General features: G+C 37.5%; 1 protein-coding gene across 3 annotated transcripts in view; it reads right to left on the bottom strand.

Annotated features, from left to right (window-relative positions):
• The window catches only part of LOC136852318 (sterol carrier protein 2-like), a 236,860-nt gene that overhangs the window by 18,608 nt on the left and 196,468 nt on the right, over positions 1–21,784 (bottom strand). The window contains exons 1-8 of one of the 3 annotated variants that reach the window (XM_067126834.1): positions 18,010–18,209; positions 17,614–17,901; positions 12,608–12,737; positions 12,004–12,197; positions 8,585–8,775; positions 6,504–6,738; positions 5,421–5,553; positions 3,630–3,752 (exon numbers count right to left, since the gene is read on the bottom strand). In XM_067126834.1, the coding sequence (XP_066982935.1) occupies positions 3,630–3,752; positions 5,421–5,553; positions 6,504–6,738; positions 8,585–8,775; positions 12,004–12,197; positions 12,608–12,737; positions 17,614–17,658 (1,051 nt within the window). In that variant the 5' untranslated portion in view covers positions 17,659–17,901; positions 18,010–18,209. Of the gene's footprint in view, positions 1–3,629; positions 3,753–5,420; positions 5,554–6,503; positions 6,739–8,584; positions 8,776–12,003; positions 12,198–12,607; positions 12,738–17,613; positions 17,902–17,999; positions 18,210–21,784 lie in introns of those variants that run through there. The other 2 variants (XM_067126833.1, XM_067126835.1) reach the window with 2 other exon arrangements.

Genomic DNA, 21,784 nt, shown 5'->3' with positions numbered 1-21,784 from the left:
TGTAAATGCTTTCTTTGCTTCACTGAGTGAACTGGTCCCATTAACAAAATTCGTTATAGAAATAGCGTTAGCAAACCCTCTTTGATTTACCTAAAATACATAGAATTAGCAATGGATTTAATTACAGTGTACAAAAAAACCTGCCAATCTTTCTCCCCGTTTGCATTTTTATTCTGGCCTAAGCAATAAAGAAATCGGTTCTCACATCCGTGTTTTTAAGAGCATTTCGCTTATATTACCCTGAATACACTGATGATGAAATACATGTCATTAGGAATACAGGAAAGAAATCTACATATCCTGACTGTGTTAGGCAATGCAATAAGAGCAGAAAAAGACTTTTCATGATAACAGAAAATTTTACATCTCAAAAGACTTGCCCGTACTACCATGTGATACAAATTTCAGATATTACCCACCCATCTACTTAAGAACTCTGGAGCTAATGAAGCGTTAAAGAACAATAATACAATGAAACAAGTACTTATAAAGAACTCTTTCGACAACCCTAAAGGGTGCGTATAGCAAATCCCTTATAAGTCTTCTGACAATTTGCACAACATAGTGGTCAAAACAAGAAAACCATGGGAAAAGAGAATAAAACAGCATTAAAGTCTTTTTACTTAAAAACATCATATTACCTTTAACCATATACCATATTTTAAGAAATGTCTACAGACACGTTGGTTGATAACTACAGCCTTCATTTTCCAAGTGAAGTTTTTCTCCTAAGTCTCTCTCTCTCTCTCTCTCTTTGAGCTAGAGACACTTCAATCAACATTATTTATATGTTATATTTATATAACTTACTCAGGATTGAACTCTATCAAAATCAATGTCATGTTTTGGCTTTGTATAATGCAAGTGTGAAAGGGCAACGTATGCAGGGATGGGAAGGACAAAAGCATGAATGCGTAGAGCTGGGGGCACTATAAAGCTTTGGTATTAAGGAGGCTCTGGGGACAGGTGGCAAGGTAAAAATGTGTTAATCCAAGAATCATATGGAGAAGGGATTGAGTAAGAATCCTTTTAACAATTTGAATCTGTGCCTCGCTGGGTTTGGAGAGCATAAAAGGATGATTGTCCTATGTGATTTAACTGCTAAGTCAGGTGACTGAGAAAGAGATGGTAGTGTGAGCATCTATGGAATTCCTGGAGTAAATGAGAACAGAGTCTTGTGGAAATGGGTTTAGAAAGAGGCTTAACTACTGTACTGGAAATAGATCATCCCCAGAGAAAAGTATTTATAAACAGGCTTACGAAAGAGAAAATGGTGAGGAAAAAAGTTGATTATATTATGTTATAGTTCACAGTAGGTGGAAAAGCATGCAGGACGTAATGGTAAGAAGAGTGGCTGGAGTATATTTGATCATCACTTTGCTGAAGCAAAAGTTACGACGGATGCAACTGCAAGTTGGAGAAGAAGGGGTGAACATACATCTGCAAGGGTAACCTAGAAAAGTGGGACTTAATAGGTGATAGTAAGCTGAACATATAAGGAGAAAATGGACAAAAAATGGCTAATGGTTTGAGACAGAAGTTGAAGAAGCATATACAGAGTATGTAACATTCATGGATGTGGTTATAGGGTTAGCATGAAGTGTTTGCAGTTCTAGGAATACAGGAAGTGCTAATAAGAAGGTGGGAAGAGGGAATACAAAGAGAGATTTTTATGGAATGAGGAAAAGAAGTTTAGTGAAGGAAGAAAGGAGATTATCTGAGGTGCAATTGCAAGATAGAAGGGTGGACAGTGAACAGGAGTTCAAGAGGAGGGATAAGGGAGTTGAACAGAAGGAATAAAATGGGTATGAGACAGAAAAAGGGGAAGAGAAGGTGAGAAGGACTTCAGGGAGAATAAGTTGTTCCAAAAGCAGGTAAATGCAATGAGAAAGACTACGAGCAAATGATCTCAGAATAAAAGATGCATGTGGAGAGATTACGTTTGAAGAATATGCAGTTCTAGGCTGATGGAAAGTATTCTGAGGGCGCGTTGAATGTGGATGATAGAAGACAGGAAGAGCTGACACAGAATGGAAGGGATAAAGGTAAGTTTGAAAATGTCTGAAGTTACTGTTGAGGATGTAAGGAGGGCAATACAGACTGGAAAATGGAAAGACACCATGAGTTACCAGATTTACAACTGAGATACTGAGATACAATGGTGGAAATGCGATCGAGTGGCTGACCAGACTATGTAAAGTATGCCACAACCACGGAAAAGTTCCAAGGTAAAGGTAAAAGTAATAGAGGAGACAATACAAATTACATGGGCACAACGTTGTTGAGTATAGCAGGGAAGGTGCATGACAGGATTTTGACTGAGATTGTAAGGCATATGACATGGTTTGATATGGGAAGAATGGTGTTAGTTTAAACATGGAAGAGGTTGTCTGGATCAAGTGTTTGTTATGACAGTCAAGCGAGAAGTTAGAAAGTAATGAGAAAAACGTGTATGTTATACAAGAAACCAGAGAAAGTTTATGGTAAAAGAAAGATGCAAAGTGTAAGGTGTTGAAAATCTCTGTTATAGGGAGGTAAGCTACTTAGAAAGATTAAAAGTTTTTATGATGGAAGCAAAGCATATGCTCGAGTTTGTAGGTAGGAGTAGCTTGTTTGTTGTAAAATGGGGGCTGAGTTAAAGGTGTGTTATGTCTCTATGGCTCTTTAATATCTTCGTAGACAGTGGTGTTACAAGTCAATGAAAGAATAGCAGATGTAGGTGCTAAGTTGCAGGATTAGATGATGGATCATGAATTATTAGCAGAATGTTTGATGTACTGACACAATACAATACTGATAGTGATTGTGGAGTGATATTACAGAAATAAAAAAAGCTTTGCTAGGTTGGCAACTGTGATCAGCAGGCCAGTACACTGCATGAAAAAGTGTTTGCAAGAGGAGAAACTTCAGAGCAAATGTGAGCCCAGCTAAGGTAATGATGGTAAGAGAGGATTACGTAAATGGAGTACTCAATATTATAATAGACAGTGAATGGATAGAAGCAGTATATTCTTATGCAAATCTTGGAGGAAAAAATTTTTAATGATGTTAGATGAGAGAAGAGTTGAATCAAGGAAGGGAGTAGGACATGTACATGCTGAACGCAAATGAAAAGCAGAATGAATCACAGAGGGTAGCAGGACATGTGCATGCTGATTACAAATGAGAGGCAGAATGTTGTGAGATATGTAGATATGTAAAACAAGTGATAAAAGGGTTAGCACACATGAAATGATAGACCTCTGAGATGAATCAGTCATGTGGAAAGAATGGAGGATGATTGGTTGGTGAAAAGATTGTACAATTAAAAAGTGTTGGGAGCAAGAAGAGAGGAAGACCTACAAATATGAGAGACTGCATGCAAGATGAAGCTGGTGAGCTTTCTGTACAGGTGTATAAATCAGCTAGTGTGGGAGTTTTCTACACAGGGGTTTCATCATAAATTCAGTTGTTATAAGTGTAAATGTGACTGCGATCATTGTCTTTTTTTGGGGGGGGGGTCCACCCTGCATTGTAGGAAATTCCTTAGTGTTCCTACATGAGTACAGTACAAAGTAAGTACACAACAACAAATTTATCTAAGGCTCATTTTAAAAATACAGTAGGTATAAACATTACTCAACACTTACCAGTAGCACCCAGGGGATGACCTTTAGATATGAGACCACCAGAAGGGTTTATGACATACTTTCCGCCATAAGTGTTATTGTCAGAATCAATCAGTTTGCCTGCTTCTCCCTCACCACAGAGACCTTTAAAGAAAGACATTAAGGGTTAGAAAACCATGTAGAATCAAATAGGAAAGAGACATTTCAGCATATGCTAGAGTTTGTAGGCAGGAGTGGCTTGTTTGTGTAAAATGGGGGCTGAAACAAAGGTGTGTTATGTCTGAATTGAGGATGGTTTTTAAGAACAGATTACTGGATGTTATGAAGGGCTAATGTGAGAAAATATGAGACATTTCCTAAAAATTTACATTACGAGTTGGAGGCATTCTTAGCTTTCAAAAACACAAAGCACGCAAACCTCAAATAAAAACTGCCGTGAAGTTGTACCTTGCTATATAAATGGTGTCAAGAGTGGCTGGGGGTATATCTGATCATTATTCTGCTGAAGTAAAATTTAAGATGGATATAAGTTCTGGTAACACTAATAGCCAATTAAGCATTTTTTCCATAAAATTCACTGCCTTAAATGCTTTTCCATTCAAGGTACTCTGATTTATTTTTAATATAATTCCAAAAGTACTAAACAACTCAAAGTTACATAACTACTGTACTTGCTGATATAACTTACCGACATCTATTTCTGCCTCAACAACCAAACCAAAAGTTCCATTTGAGATATATTTCTTTATATTATTGTACTGTATGTCTGCAATTTCTAACTAAGTAATGTTCAACAGTTTATACTGTCTCTGGTAGCTTTTTCATACACAATAAAACCCAAATAAAATCTTGCTCAACTGAGTTAGTGGCAAAGAAAGCAGACATTCCAAGGCAACTTATCAACTGAAAACACTGCCAAGTGTGAGAAGTACTACTCTGCCTTTGCCAGCCAGTCTTCCCCAAGAGATCATCTTCATCAAGTAGCAGCTAAAAAGCCATTAGGATAATTTGAACTCAAGAAGCAAGAGAAATTCGACTACTGCATGAGGTAGTCATGCTTTACCAACTTTAGATTCTTGGTCAGTGTGTACCTTTTAAGTCGATTTTACACAATACAGTACTAACATATCTTTATAGGCTTGAAAAACAGAAAGCAATTCCTTTGTGAAGGTTCCATGAGCCTAAATATAACTCATCAAGCTACTTCATCCTTCAAATCAACAACTATGCAACTGACAGTCCAGTTGTCACTTACTTATCTGCGTTCAGCTCTGATCTGTTTACCAACAAAACTAGGTGAAAGGCTGGAGAGTCTGATACTCATCCAGATGTGCAATGACGTCCATCTTTGGTGTAGGAGGGAATTTTCGATAAGTGCTAGCATGGACCTATCTATCTGATGGTGACTATACACTACTTGAGGTGTCAATGATACAAACTGTGACAATCCTACTTGGTGGTGTTTGTGTCTCAGGGTATTTTGGTCTTGTCAAGTGCATTTTTGAGCAAACATCATCAAGTCTGCCTCAGTGAGTCTTGAACTCTAGTCTGAGTCACTATACTACATCCTCAATGTCTGATCTTGCACTGGGAAACCACATATTAGATATTCATGTCTAGCTAGAGTTTCCTACTGCAATAAAAATTATGAACTCTCGCCAAGCAGGAGTTCATCCCATGACAATTTAAATCATAATTACCACTGTTTAGGAAAAAAATAATACAACTTTATGCAATTTTGTCAGACCTGATACTGTATGTTCAAAACATACCTTGTACAGCACAAGAAGTTTAATAATACTCTAAACTAACCTAAAGCCTCGTACGTTATCAGTTCATTTGCAGAAAAGCAGTCATGAAGTTCAACGACATCTACATCAGTAGGAGAAACACCAGCTTCCTTAAAGAGTTTTGCAGCTGCATTCTTGGTCATATCATACCCAACCTGTGGAAAAAGAATCCTACCGTATAATAAAAGATTTTTTTTTCAGTTAACATCATGTCTTGTCTCCAAATTTACTAATGCAAATTGGAGTTGTTGACATAAAACCAAAATTCTTCATGCAAACCCATCAATCATCATTAGCTTTATTTGCAGTGTCAAATTACCCATGCAATGCAACTTTTGAAGTAATTAAGAAGGAAGACTGACTGATTGCTTTCAAGTTTCCTTGCACACAACAGGAAAGGTCACTGATGCCAAATACCAACTAATCTGTTATGATTTTTAAGTAAAGATATACTAAAAAAATGTAATAATACAATAGTTCATTAAACTCAAACAAAAGCAAATTAGGAAAATGATCAAAATTACATATTTACAGAGATCTGAGTCCTGCAAAGGACCACCATAAAAGCAAATAATTGAATAAATATGTCATTTATGTAAATGGCCTGCTTTTAAGACAACTTTAAAAACACCACTGCTATGACCTGATGAAAGGGTATACCTGGAATGCTCACCTTGACTCTGGCAGAGGAAGTGATCACAAAGACCCCCCCCTCCACAAAATTGGGACACCTGACCAAGGCTTGCAGTCAAGGGACCAAGCAAGCTCCATAGTATGATTGAATGTCCAACTCCTTTAACTTAAACTTGTCCCTTTTTCAATCTTCATCTACAAACATTCTTTGAGAAAAGTCTAATAGTCAGGTGGTCTTATTAAAAATAATAATAATAATAATAATAATAATAATAATAATAATAATAATAATAATAATAATAATAATTAAAAGCCGCTGTAGTGTTAAAAATATCTATGTACTGTGGCTTTTAATTCTCGATATTTATAGCCTTGTTACAGGGTCGTCTTGTTTCAAAATAATAATAATAATAATAATATGAAATAAAAAAATATCCTGTATATTTTAGTGGTACTGGTATGTTGTACTTACAATTTTCATAGGACTATCTCCAAACGTGGAAGGGGTGTCAGTTGCCATTTCCATGCCAAGAATCTCCACAGCCTGATTCTGCAGACCGTGCCTTTTAACAAATTCCTCCGAGGCTAGAACGGCTGCTCCTGCACCATCAGAAGTTGGACAACACTGCAGTTTGGTCAAGTAGCCAGATATTATTGGAGACTTTTCAATTTCTTCAAGCGTGTACTTCTCTTGAAACTGTGAATATCTGTTGGCACGTAACACAAATATACAAATGTAATGTGCATTTTTTGCAAAACACTTACATTCCTAGAATAACTATGGTGATCACTGTTTTGTCTACATAAACTATCAGTACAAAGCCTCATGAGAACCCCATAACTTATAGTGCCATTGCATTTGCCATAAATGTTCCCAACACAGTTTTCCCAGAAGAGGAGGAGGAGCACCAGCCCCTGACAAGTGAGTAGTACACTGCTATATCTAAGCCACAGGCCACAACTTTGTTACCCTGCAAACATAAAATAATTCTTGTCAAGGACTTTCCCCATCATTTTCACTCATTTGCACATTCAACTCTCTAATGATCAACATTCACAATTTTGAGATATTCTGACCTAGTGCGAAGTAAAATATATCCACATTGGACACATACTTTCTTGAACAGTGAATACACCAGGGTAAGGGCAACTGATTGCCTTGGGTACTTACCAAAATGACCTAATAGAGACAACTGAAGCTTACACAAACTACTTGAATCAAGATATTGGTTTACATTCACTACCAACTTGAAAAAATTACTAGGAGGATAATGCCCAAAGAGCAGCAGGTCATCATCATTGCCTCCAACACTGTGTGACACCAAGAGTCTCAGTGAAATCTTGTCACTATTGTCTTTCCTGTGCTTTCACTTCCACAAATCTCTCACCTCCGCCTCCCATCTGATAGCAAGTATACCTTAGTTTAACCAGACCACTGAGCTGATTAATAGCTCTCCTAGGGCTGGCCTGAAGGATTAGGCTTATTTTACGTGGCTAAGAACCAACTGGTTACCTAGCAACGGGACCTACAGCTTATTGTGGAATCCGAACCACATCATACCGAGAAATTAATTTCTAAATTAATTTCTATCACCAGAAATAAATTCCTCTAATTCTTCATTGGCCAGCCGGAGACTTGAATGCAGGCCCAGCAGAGTGCTAGCTGAGAACTATACCGACCTGTCCAATGAGGAATTCCCATCTCATGGTTCTCATCTATGTAGGTCTGGGCCTTTCGACCCTTCTGGCACCATCAGGAGCCCAACTAACGCTAATTTGTGATATTCTCCCAGGGGTGACACAAAAGGCATCCATGCAATTTCCACTTCCCCTTTATCATTATCCCATCTACACATGGAGCTTCCATAACTTTCCCTAATATACTTAAAAGCTTTATTCTTTAACTGAAAGTCTTTTAGATATAGTTGCAATCTATTTGACTTCCAAATCTTACTCATCCTGGCCATCATTTGGCGTGTCGTTTTTAGTCTCACTAAATTCTTTATCAAAAAAAATCTTACATACATTGGATACCATAGTTCCTAAATATTAGAAAAATATCCTCATTAATCCGTCTACTATCTGATGTTCTTTCATTCACTGGTTCATACTCTGCTCTCATTCTGTTTTCTTATATTACTTCAAGTCATATCCCTATACAGATATGATGCATTCTATTAAGAAAGCTTTGCCAATATTGTTGGTTTTAGTCAATTACAACATCATCATCTGCACACCTGAAGTCTGTCAAGTTTCTACTGCTAAGCCAATCTTAACCTCCTCTTCCACCTGAAACCTATTAATTTTTTATTATAAAACCCATGAGAAGGACAAACAGTGACAATGAAATAACGCTTTGTTGTGACAACCCACTATTTCCTCATACCGCAACACTAAATTTACTGAAGAGGAACACTGTACTTCCACTTCATCTTCACTAGTTCTTATAAAATATAAACCAGTGGTAAACCAATGGTAAATCCAAACTAACCACTATGTACATAAAAATTCAATAAAACTAACGCTCAACACTACCATTCGACAAAAACTTACGGATTATTGGTAGAATGAAGATGATTCTTATAGGCAATTTTGGCGAGATGTCTTGGTGTAGTTCCATACTTCTTCATGTGCTCTATGCCAGCATTTCCAAACAGCTGCGGAGTTAAAGGCGACGAATCCATCTCCACTACATTTGCCAGTGCGTGCACATGCTTCTCCACTGGATTTTCACGATCTAGGTACTGTGTGTGTGTGTGCAGAAAAGAACGATATTCAATAAGAACCATATTTAGTACAACCGGATTCGCGGACTCGCCTATTCACGGATTTCTCTATGGAACATATGTACCGTACACATTATTTACAGAAAATTTGCCTATTCGTGGTTTTTTCATAAATATTCGCAAATTACTGTATTTTCATATCTTTTAGTGACTAAATGCGCTTTTTGTGATAAAACCATTAAAATATTCAGATGAAAGCATTTTTAGAAGGTTTTTTGGTGTTTTGAACTATCGAAATAGGACTTATGGGGGTTTTTAGAAGGGTTATATGTATTCGAGGATTTTAGCTATTCATAGGGGGTAGAGGTATGCATCCGCCATGAATACTGAGGGTCGACTGTACTTTAATAACCTGAGATGCTGCGACTGACTGTAAAACCACTATAAAGCAAGGGCATTTAAAGATGAAGTGTACATAATTGTCAGTCAAAATCAAAATCACAAAATTTACGTGAAACTGTCAAATTTTAAAATATGCACAAACTTCTATCACATGTTTATAATCCTTTATCCAAAATTCTAAAAGCCAAAAATCTCTAAAAAAATATTTTTTTTTATGTATGGTAAAGAATCATCATAAGTTATTAAAATCAATGAATAATGCCATTTATAGTCCCAATTAGTGTGAAATTTCTGTTTATAGTCCCACTCAGTGTGCAAATTCAAGTGTTTACCGCATATAATCTCATATAATGCGACATTCCAAAACCTAATTTCATGGGGTGGCCCCATGCATGAATGAGATATAAAATGTATGTGCATGTGAGAGAGAGAGAGAGAGAGAGAGAGAGAGAGAGAGAGAGAGAGAGAGAGAGAGAGAGAGAGAGAGAGAGAGAGAGAGAGAGAGAGAGAGAGAACTGTTGGCCAAAGTTAGGTTGCTGCACCGACATATATCCACTTGAAAAAGCAAAAAATTAGTTGTATTGAGAAGAATTAAGCATATCTTAGTTTAACCAGACCACTAAGCTGATTAACAGCTCTCCTAGGGCTGGCCCGAAGGATTAGATTTATTTTACGTGGCTAAGAACCAACTGGTTACCCAGCAACGGGACCTACAGCTTATTGTGGGATCCGAACAACATTATGACGAGAAATGAATTTCTATCACCAGAAATAAATTCCTCTCATTCTTCATTAGCCGGGTAGGAGAGTCAAACGCTGGGCCAACAGCGTGCCAGGCGACAGCTCTATCCACCCCTCCAAAGAAGAACTTAGTTGTATTGAGAAGAATGCATGTATTACAGTACTGTCATATTATTATTGTACTATAAAATTGAACATAGCAACTATGTGCCATGTGCATTCTCGTTATTTACATTCTTAAAATCATCAGTTGACTTCATTTTAGTTGCCCAATGAAACTTAATTCCAGGGATACCTTTCTTTCATAAATTATCAAAGCTGGGTTTAAAAAATGCTACTTTATTTATAAATGCAGTAAATTAAATGAAGTAAAAGGTGTGATTCTGCCAGTTTCTTTAAACCTTCTTCACCACTGCATGAAGGATGAATGAAAATTTCTTATTTTTATTTATGGAAATCACTACTGAAAGTAAGCAAGTTTTTAACAAGTCGACAACTGTAACACAACTCGTAACGAATGTCTTTTGGTTATGGTGACTAACATTGGCAAACAGCTGTTTCTCGATTCGGCTGTTTACGTTGGTACTTGCTGTTGTTTATGTCAGTGTTCTGTATACATTAGTAAACAGTTGTTAATTATAAGAAATAGCACCGAATTCTTACACAATCCACAAGTTAGTAATCCTAAGTGAAAATATGGTGATTCACTTTTAATCTACTGAACTTATGCTTCTAGGCCTACCAATTAGTTAAAAACTAACTTACATACAAAAGGCATTATCAGTGAAATTTACAAAAACTGATACAGGCATAGGACAGGCCTAGTACTGCACAGTACTGTGTAATATACTGAAAAAGAAACTTGCACAATAAATATACAGTAGCCTCAATTAATCTACTAAAAATGCATCTCTCACTATACACAATATTATAAGTAAAGGTATCATGTCTTGGGACAAAATTTTAAGGATTGCATGATACACGAGTATATGCACAAGTTATGGTTCTTTTGGATACTGTATATTTACAAAATATACAGTATCCTGTGAATCATGTTCATGTAAAGTGATCATTTGTGCTGAACCAAATAAATTTTGTGAAAACAGCAAAATTCATTAAACCCAGCAGTTAACACAGAGGGTCCCTCCTGCCGGACCCTTTAATTTAGTGGGAAGTTCACACAACACAGGAGAATGGCTGGTTATTGTAGTTGGCACTGGGGGTTCCTGGGCGCATGGCTAATGAGGGAGGTGTTGTTGCTGTTATGAGGAAAGTGTTGTTGCTGTTCTTCTTCTTTCTTATCATACAATATCTCTTGGAGTGCTGACTGCACATACAAACTCAAATACTGTACATTTATGGGCTTGTGTAAACAAAAAATCTATTTTTTTCACAAAAATTCCAAGTTTTAACATTGTATTTTCCCTTTACTGGATTAGATGTCTAATGTTTTCATTCTCTTCTATCTTTTCTCTTTCTGACTGCATATCTTTCATTTATGTCATTTACCTTTTATCTTATGAGCCTACTCATTAATCACCGTCTTCCCACTTTTAAATTAATTGTTCCCCAACCCTTCACATTATGTTCCACAATCATGACAGTCTTTGAACTCTAGATCTATGTTTCAGCTCCTGAATACCATACCTCTGTCATTTCCCCTCACAGTTCATCTATAAAGTCTGAACATTTCACAGTCATACCTTCTTCCAAATTCCTTCCACTTTTCAAATAACTACTTGTCTATTCTAGTTACAGAACCACAAGGTTTTCTTATGCAATGCAATTTTAACTTTTTTTAAACTTTATAACAGGATCCTCAGTTTACTAATTATCCTTTGATCTCTATCCAATCTGTTCAGGATGTTGTTGCTGTTCTTATACAAATTAATCTATTCATCTGATTTATCAAGACCTCCCACAGGCCAACGAAGGCAGAAGGAAAGGGAAGTGAAAGAAAATTAAACATACAGCAATGGTCTCACAAACGAAACAATAAGGTGCTTCTTGTTCTGTTACTCAGGTCAGTGCCCTATTATCAGTTTAAGAAGTTAGAGTTCTTAAAAAACACAAACACACCAATCTAACAACAATGTGACTCACCTTAGATTTTAAGGATCCTCGCTCCATCTTTTCAAATCCAAGGGCTAAAACACAATCAGCCAGGCCTCCTCTGATAAGATTACGGGCAACAAGCAATGCAGTTGATCCAGTAGAACAGTTGTTATTTACATTGTAAACTGGGATCCCAGTCATTCCAACTTCATACAAGGCACGCTGACCACTGGTGGAGTCCCCTACCATGATACGAAAAAAATTATACTAAACTGCATTCCAACAAAATCAAAATAATTCCATTACTATGCTTTATTTTGGCTAACAATCTAATGTGAAGAGAAAGCATTTAGATTGCTAGTTGTATTCTGAGGTTATTTTCATAATCTGAGGTAAAATATCTTCCAATACTTCATGACAAATGGACTATCTGTCATGTGTCTTGACATGTTTACGATAACCAAGTACTTTTCAGGTGCAGTTTTCCCTTAATTTAATTTCAGTGTTTCCCTTCTAACTTACTGTATTGCTTAATATCTCTAAATCCCTCTTTTTTTTCCTGTCTTGATTATTGAGAAACAATACCACGGCTGGGAGGTGACACCTTCATTTTACAATATTGTAATCTTAGCTAAATCTGTGAATGACTTACCATAAACATATCCAACTGCTGCTTGCTCAATTTCACTATATTTAACTTTGGCATCACCAAGTGCTTTTTCCACAGCTTCACGCGCCATCACAGGATACCCAAAGTCATCCCGCCGACCAGGCTTTTCAAACTGAAAACAAATTATGAAACAATTCAGTGACCAATTATCAAGCAGTTCTCAATAATACAAGAGCCTAAACCTCTCATTTTTCTAAAAATCAAAATGCAAACAGCATGAATTTATCAAAAACGGAAACCTGTTCGTAATGGGTAATTACATTAGTAAAATAATGCATAGCATAGTGAAGATAACTCTTCCCACAAATTTTGGAGGTCCTATCTCTTCTATTCAAGCCACTCCTCTTGAGCTTTGCCCAGAAACTAAAGATGCCTACCAAGTGGAAGGGTTACAAAGGCATTCAAGTAAAATAAAATAACCTATCCATCACTGGAACATTTTATACTTGGTATATATTCACACAAATTTCAAACCTTTTTGTTTTACTAGTGGACTGACAGATTAATTTGAGGTTCTCTGATGTTGTTGCATCAAAAGTTACTGGTACCAGTGTCATTTCTCTGAAAGGAATAGTCAAAACCAACCCAATTTAAAACCATATAAAGTTAATAAAACAAAAAGATTAATTAAATCTTTGGCAGAAGTTCAGCCTCTGAAATACATCTAAAAATGCTACAGGCATCACACACTGCATCCTCTCCTAGAATCCTGGCCAGGATGTAACAGGCATCCTCACCAGGGGCCTCAGAGAGGTTTAGACTTCCAAGATCCCGAAGACTGGGGCTAACAACCAGTAAATGGCTCAGTTAGACAACCAAATAATCTTCACAAAATTGCTGGTTATCACCAGGATTACAGTATCTATGAATAAAAAAAATGACTTATATATAGCCAGCAATGTTTTCCCCAATCTCGGTTCTTCCACACTTCCAAGGAGATATACCACTTTTGATCTTTCACTGTGTTCTGATTTGTCACCTTTCACAAATTTAGGTTCTGATTGAATGGATGAAATCTCTGCACAAAAATGGACGTCTAGCAAGCAGTTCAACTGCAATTTGCTGTACTAATCTATCTGCCCCATTACTGCCAGAGCCAACAAAATCTGATTTGAATTTATTCTTAATAATATAAAACCACAGTAAAATTTTAAAATTCAGTGGATTGGCAATGTTAAAAACACCTAATGCCTGAAAAATCCTTTTTGAATCACAGAAGATGATTAAATTGTCCTCTCCTATAATTGCTATTGTCTCAATAACTGCCAAAATAACACAGCTTTGATGTATAAAGAAAAGTTATTGAGAAGCTGCACCTTTGCTATACTTTTCACTACTGTCAACCTCAAACCAAATGCCAAAATAAAATCAGAACCACTATGTTCTCAACATTCCATGAAAACTGAAAATATTGGGTACAGTCCCTACATCTAGTTACAGATTTCCTTGTAGCTTAGTGCAGAATGTGAGGTTCTTATAAATACCAAGGAATTTATCAGTGTCTGAGAAAACCTGCATTTTTTTTTACTGAGTTTATACTATCAGTATGTAAGGTTCTATAGAGTAAATCAATGGAAACATCCACAATTTTAAATTCTTCAGCATCTCCTATTGTGCTCAGTTCTTTAAACTCATGCAAATTAGCTTTTTCAATGCACCACCAAGGTGACCTATGTGCTAGAGAGTTAAAGTCAGTGCAAACAGTCATAGAGTGTCATCATCCATATGTTAACTGTCCAACATTTGCCTTCTAAAAGTTTACCAACAAACTGGGAGAACGCTAATAACAGATCGAGGTATGACAAGTTGCATGTTTTTATGTGAAAATATGACACTTATTTTTTAAGAACAAAATTTATCCTACACTGCCTTAAAATCAGGGGATGTTATGTCAGCCTCAAAAAAGGCAACCATTTGGATAGGGTACTCAGGATATCTGTTTCCTACCAGAAATGGAAGATAATGATTTCAAAATCCATCCAGGATGAGTTATTTTCAGAAGCCCTCAGCTGGGTTTGGAGATAGCATGCATTGTATATCAACACGTTGCGCCAGTGCCTATGCCCAAGGTAAATGCCTGAAGCCCTAGAAGCCATCTTTGGGATTTCAACTTCGATAGCAATGGTCAGGAGACCAATCATGAACATGTCCCAGGATGTAATGAAATAGCTTCAGAGAACTATAAGCTGTATGAACTCTCCCCTTTGTACTTTCAAAGCTGTATGAACTCTCCTATTTGTACTTTCAAAGAAACACAACCATGAGAAGAGTCTGGGTCGGTCCTCTACTAAGAAGGGATGCAGGTGACCAGAAATAACCACGGACTCCCACTGAGGACTGAGCATGGGTAAACCCATGCAACAGATTGATCATGAGCAAACTCAAGCGTCAATCCACTAACAATGCCCATTACCTGGCCTGCGATCACCCACTAACAGAAATAATGGGCAAGAGAAGACTTCTTAGCCTTCATGCTTAAGGTGGCCACACAAGCCTTCTGTCTATCTTACCCAAGATCCAAAAAAGACCTAGCAAGGGAAGAGTAGGTGAACATGTCCATGTAGAAGCAGCAGGGTCCAAGAAGGCACAGAACAGGGAACGGGGTAATACCAGCGCTGCGATGCCCTCAGAGTACACCAAAGGAACTTTCCTTGTTTTCTCCCTCCTCGATTTGTACTTCTTCCATTAGGCAGGGAACCAAGAGACACAATCAATACAGCTGTATACTCCTGACCTCAGCTAGCCTTACACAAAGAACAAGGATCAATTGTCATAGGTGACATACACCTCACACACAAAACATTTTTGCCCAAGACATCACTACTGATCATTATTCTTTCTAAGGGTAAATTCTCAGGAACCATCACTCTGATCGCAATCACAATACGCGCAATCCACAAACTAGCCGAAGTCGTCAAGAACGTAAACAAGGAAATAACCAGTTAAGAAGCTCTAACAACAGCCATAATGACAGGGATACTTCAAGGCAACTCCACAGCAAGAGTGCCTAAGAAAAATGCTTGTGCTCATCAGATGATGAGTAGATCTCCACTGTCTCCACTCTCTTCAATACTGTAACTACCTTGTCACCAAAATTCAATAACTGTACTAGCTTGTGCTGAAGGTATCCATATGGAGGACAAAGGTTTGTATTCTACTACGGATAGTAAAAAAGCCATATCTCCACCAGCAGAAATAAATGTTAGGTTAAAGATTTTGATGAGAAATTACCATGTGATACAACTGTCTTCACACTGTACTCAGGCCTAGCATTCTTTAACAACTGATAGTTCAAAACTCTGGCCTATCAGCTGATAACAGAGGCTCACTCATTAGGTGGGATTAGCATAGGTTAGCCTAAGCCGACTCAAAATTTTCGAAAACTTTAGGCAAAAGGCCACCGACTGATGAAGTTTAATGCTTAGACTGGGTTAGCCTCCATTTTATCCATTAGGATTAGCCTCAGTCCCAAGCTGAATGTTTTCCTTCATCAATTTCAGGTAACTTTAGTGCCTAGGCCAATAGCCATCCAAGTATGATACATAAGGAATAAGTCTTTCACATTCGAAAGCTGGCCAACAACAGTATTATAACTGCCACAGTGGGCCTTTAAGGACATGATAAGCTAATTACATTGGGCCTACAGAAATGACAATACTTTGGCTGGTAATACTAATACTTTAATTCCTCACTAACACCAAATTCTGTACCAGAAATGACTGGATTATAGTCATTTTGGCCTTTCCCATGTTAATTATAATTATAGGAAACTTCATACTAATAAAGTCTTGTATTTACAAATTGATATATGAGGGCCTGTACCATTTTCTAATATTACTGTTCCTGTTTTGAAGATATTGCGTTCCTTGAGCTACTGGACACTGGGAGCTGATATGAGATTGTAAATGTATTACATTCATGACTGCTTAAGCGAGCCCGATTGTTTTAACGTTGCGTAATAGGGTAACTACCAAACATTTCCAATTTCCAACTCTTCCAATTTCCAACGCAATGTATGTCTATCAGTTTGCTTTATTATCAGCTAATCGTGAGTGAGGGCACTAACATTATTTATTTCATATAAAAAATCAAGACTAGAAAAATCTTTTTCACTAATTTGGAAGTGCCATAGTTATTATTTTATAAGCTGTCCATACACGATATGAAATGGTAACCTACATTTTTTAAAAGAACTCTTAATTCTCGTTATTATGAATACCATAAACACTAGGCGCAAATGATAAATAAAGAATTCATCAAATTACGACTTATAATTGAGCAATACCGCCACCACTGCATACATAGCTAATAGGCAAAATTGTAACAAGTAAGCACCCTAGGTTACATAAAGGTTGAACATTTTTAGGTTCTTTTTGACCATTTCTGCACTAAAGAACACAAAAAACAACCTTATGATAGGGGGTTTTAATTTGCAAAAATGGTGCTTGGTATTGCCTTACTATATAAGTCTATAATTGGTAATCCTACCAAACTTTACCATCCTAACCTATTCTAGGGCACTGTGCCTGACCAAGGGGGAAGCTGTTCCCCTCCAAAGGGCCTTCCAAACGAGACATTGGACAAATCTGAACAACGTGTCAGACTGTTATGCAGTAACCTATTACCTGGGCCAGTTAAAGGCCCAGTTCTCTAGGTCACATTAGGTTAGGATAGGTTAAGTTGGGCAAGGATTTATATATATCAGCTATGGGCTTTCCTCCCAGCCCTAAAAACATTCGTTAAACACTGAGGTTCCCCATCAACGTTATACCTTATAAGTAGTCAGGTTGGGGCCCGTGAAAGGAAAAAAAAAAAAAAAGTGGTTTGCGCCCACAATAAAGTTCGGATATGCTTAATCCACAAGACAGGGTGTCCGTGAAGCATAAAGTTCAATGTATCTGGTGAGAAATTAAAGTATTAAAGTATTATAGCGCTGGAATCTCGGCCCGAGCCAGGCTTGGCCCAGGACAGATCTTAAGACAACTTACTTTGGTCATACCCACACCGACCACGAAAACTCTCCTTTGGGCCATGTCGCGAGGAATTTCACAGCAAGATAGTGTTCAAAATGTCCAATAAAGATGGCAATGACTATATATATATATAAAAATGTGGAGTCTCGTCTTTTTGGTGGAGTGAGGGCGACTAGGGACGACGTCACGGGCGGTATAACTTGTTACTCGACGGGCAATTATAATCAGCTGTTCCTTGACCTTCGTACCCTGTCTGTTACTACGTTGTCAGTTCTTTGAAATGCCTCCAGAGAAATTCAGGACCTGGAAGAAGTATATGCATGCCATTATAAAAGTCTGAATACTGTAACTGGTTGTAACCTTATGTATTATGAATAACGGGAATGTCTGCGAAATTTTACCGAGATTAACCTAAGTAGTGAATGGAGTTTGCGCTTGTCAAAATGAATATCTTATCTGTCGTATCAAATTCTGTACTCAGCCCACCTCTCCCTCGTTTCAGTTACAAAGTAATGATGTTTTAGGTTTTATTAATCCCATGAAATTGTTATTCTTAAGAGTACATTTCGCGTAATGGCACCATTCTCCTAAATCTGTCGAGACCAATTGACGGGGGAGGTGGTGAGGCCGTTATAGAGGCAATGACAATAGTGTGATACAAAACAATCTTCATGCCCATCCCTGTATCGCGGGGGGTGGGGGGGGTTGGAGTTTCAAGGTTAAAAAAATCCCTTTTCAAACGAGTAATGATGACTAGCAATAATGAGCACACTTTAGATTTTTTATATTGTAAATAACATACTGCTGACTGCTATTATTAATTCAGTGAGGAGGAGTTTTCCTTACGTTTGATCATAAAAGCGCTCCAGAGAGTATTACAGAAATTGGGAGTGCCAAGGAAGAATTTATAATTTTTCAGACTGAATTTGGACCTGCATGGGGATCCAAGATTTGTAAAATTTCAGCTGGTCTTGTGGTAGGTAAACCTTGAGATACTCTGTAGATTTAGACATTTAACTGCCTGTATTTCGTATGAATGCCAGCAAGGTTAAAAACAACACCATATGCGTAAAGATAAAATCAGTAATTGGGCTTATCTGACGTCGTGACTGCTAGTCACTGAAGCAGAACAGTGAAATAAAAATACGAAAAGAAAACGCACATTTTCTGCCTTAAAATATGTTAAAGCAGCATTTTTCAGAGGAAGACCAGCATCTGCAACAAATCAACAGTAGAACTTAGGTTATAGCTTAACAGAACAATTATATTCTGGCGTTGCTACAATAGTCCAGCTTCTGTAAACAAATTCAAAACCACTTCTAAAGTTTTAACTTGTGTTTTTTTCCTACAACCTTAGCCAGCATATACCGTTCATACCCACTCCAAGCCTAGGAGAAAAATGATTAGTTTCTCAGATCCACGAGACTATGCTTTTGATCAACAAATGCCACGAGTGAGGAAGTCTCTGCAGTTTCTAATCACTCGCTCATATTGCCATGCCTTCAGGAAGACAATTACTTCTGAGCTTATTCATTTTATCTGGCCATTCTTGTGTTGTTCCATAAGTTATCATATTTACTTTACTGCTGCCTCCTAATTTAGAATCTCGAGGCAACTACTAGAACAAAAGGATCAGCACAAAAGTCTTTGCCCTGCGTTGTGCCAGAGCCCTATCAACCGAGAGATAGTCCTAGTTCGGTGATGACCAAGTTTGACCCCAGTCAGGTGCCCTGAAAACGGGACTCCAGGTGCAACAGATGCGCCCAGACCTAAGGCACATAGAAGAAGAGATACAGTAAAAAGGCGATTAAGACTCTTACAGTTCTCTCCAGAGTCAGGAAGTTTGCTTCAGATGAGCTGTGCTTTACAGAAATTAAATTATGTGCTCCACTTACCATCAGTAGTGGGTAGCCCAAAGATATGGAGCGCCTCTGCCCTCCGACGCTGCTCCGCAACATGGATATAAAAAATATCGAAGCAATATTAAAACGCTCACAAAATCTTGATAAAGATTTTTAATGTTGATTGATTTCGAAAATCAAATTTTTATCTTTGTTTTAATAGACTGACTCTGCAAAGATTTGTTTCCATAAGACTTCTGCCCGCAGAGACACGGCCCCAGATAATTAGCGCCAAGTTTGTGCAAATCACAAGGGTTTGCAGAAAAAAAAAACAGTTAACAGAATCATCACTATATATTTACATAGAATTTTGATAAAATAATATTTTAGGCTTCCCTTCTCGTTTCGAAAAGTCTGGACAATCACTTCTCAGTCAAAACCTGCAGTTGTACAAGAAACTTATCCGAGTTAATTAGCATTTCAATTTAGGATAACAACAGGCACTGTTTTGACAACATTTTCTTATTCTGAGAGGGGAAGTTAGCTTTTTTATATTGTTCAATTAGGAACTTTTCAAGTTAACACGATTTTTTATGTCTAAGCATGAATTATTGATGTTTTAGGCAAAGAAGGATCATCCGATTAAAACATTTGCCTAACGTTATCTTATATAAAAGCTCCAAGCTTTTAATTTATTCTAAAAATGGAAAAAAAAATCATTGTATTCCCTAATTTAGGCAGCAGAAAACTTTAAATGGTAGTAATTCGATCAGGAAAAACGGAAGAATGAGAAGCAGATATTACCGCAACACTAGAAGGTGATAGAATGCACATTAAAGGACTGTTGAGCTGACCCTCTTTTATGGAAGTGAAGTGTTGATGTTGAATGCAAAATTGATTAAAATGAGGGTATAATAGCATTGAAAAGGTAGAATGACTGAAGGGGAATGGTCATGTGGTGAGAAAGGGAGATTAATTTTTAAGGTTGGCACAAGACCTATAAAAATTCTGCAGGAAAATGCTGGGAGGAAGTGGCTAGAGGCTGGCTTTTCAGTGCGTGCTGGGGATAAATGGAGTAAAGTGGTATTAGAATCAGTGAAAGGGCCTCGACTATTCAGAAACAAAGAGGACTGCCTGCATAATGGAGGTGAATAGTAAATAGTGTTGCGTTGGGTGGGTGGAGGTGAGGGGAGGATTAGGTTCGATACTGACAGACTTTCTCTGTAAGAGTGTGAAGAAGATGATGTCATGGAAGCTTTCTGCCCTATGATTAAAAATGCAGAAATATTTTACTGCAGAAATCTGTAACTGACAATTCCTGTTACCAATCCCCATGTTAGTCCGAAGAGCGAGTTGTTAAATTTGTTATGAATATTTTAGATAAGCTTGTATTCACCACTTAATACTGTTTCATTTGTAAGTGACGGTAGAACACTTCTATTCTTATCTTGTTATTCATATAGGAAGTATTAATGTCAGCAAAGTTTCGTGTTTCTTACACGCTTCACGCTTTATGTTTGTTTCGGGAGATCTGGCAAATATCTGGTCCACAATCAGTGGTCTGAAGATCACACAAACTGGTAAGCCTACCTGTGTTAAGGACCAGCCTGGGGCTGCAACGTTAGACGAAACACGGAACGATTAAAGCTGGGAGAAAAAGATTGCATGAAGACGACGTGACGAAGAAGATAGACCTAATAATAAAGGCAAAAGTGGACAAAGAAATCTAGTTTGTTTCATATCGACAGAGGTGGATAAAATGATCATGGCATATGAGTTGAAAAACGATCGCCATATGAACTAATAAACTTCGTACATTATCAAGAATTCACCAATATATGAAAATCTCACTTAAGTTGGGAACTTTTTAGAATTCCCTATATGATGACGACCTTCTTTGGTGTTACAGATTCCAAAGCTTTGGGCAAATGATGATAACAGTTATCATACCCTTCAGTGCCTTCAGTGTACTCTAAGGAACTATAAAGTACGCGTGCACGGGTATACGTAACGAGGACTGGGTTCGTTGGACGGGCAAGGTGGGCATAAAAAATGTACATATAATATAAAAGGACATTCAAGAATAGAAACATGGCGAATACATCTGTTTCTTCATGTGGGACCCAATTAAAATCTCTACACTGAAGTCTGACCTACATTTGAGTCATGATGGCGAGTGTACTGCAGTGCAGTTGCACCCCAGGAGTCATCAGATCATCGTCCACTAGTACAAATGGCTGAGTAATCTGTAAAAGTAAGGTGGCAAAATTCGACCCAAATCGCTTGGGCATAAAGTTGATTTGTCCGTAATCACAAGACAGACAGAATATAGAATTTAGGTCGAA

Source organism: Macrobrachium rosenbergii, chromosome 25, assembly GCF_040412425.1.
Source record: "Macrobrachium rosenbergii isolate ZJJX-2024 chromosome 25, ASM4041242v1, whole genome shotgun sequence".
NCBI classification, from domain to species: Eukaryota; Metazoa; Arthropoda; class Malacostraca; order Decapoda; family Palaemonidae; genus Macrobrachium; species Macrobrachium rosenbergii.
This window is presented reverse-complemented; position numbering and strand designations above follow the sequence as displayed.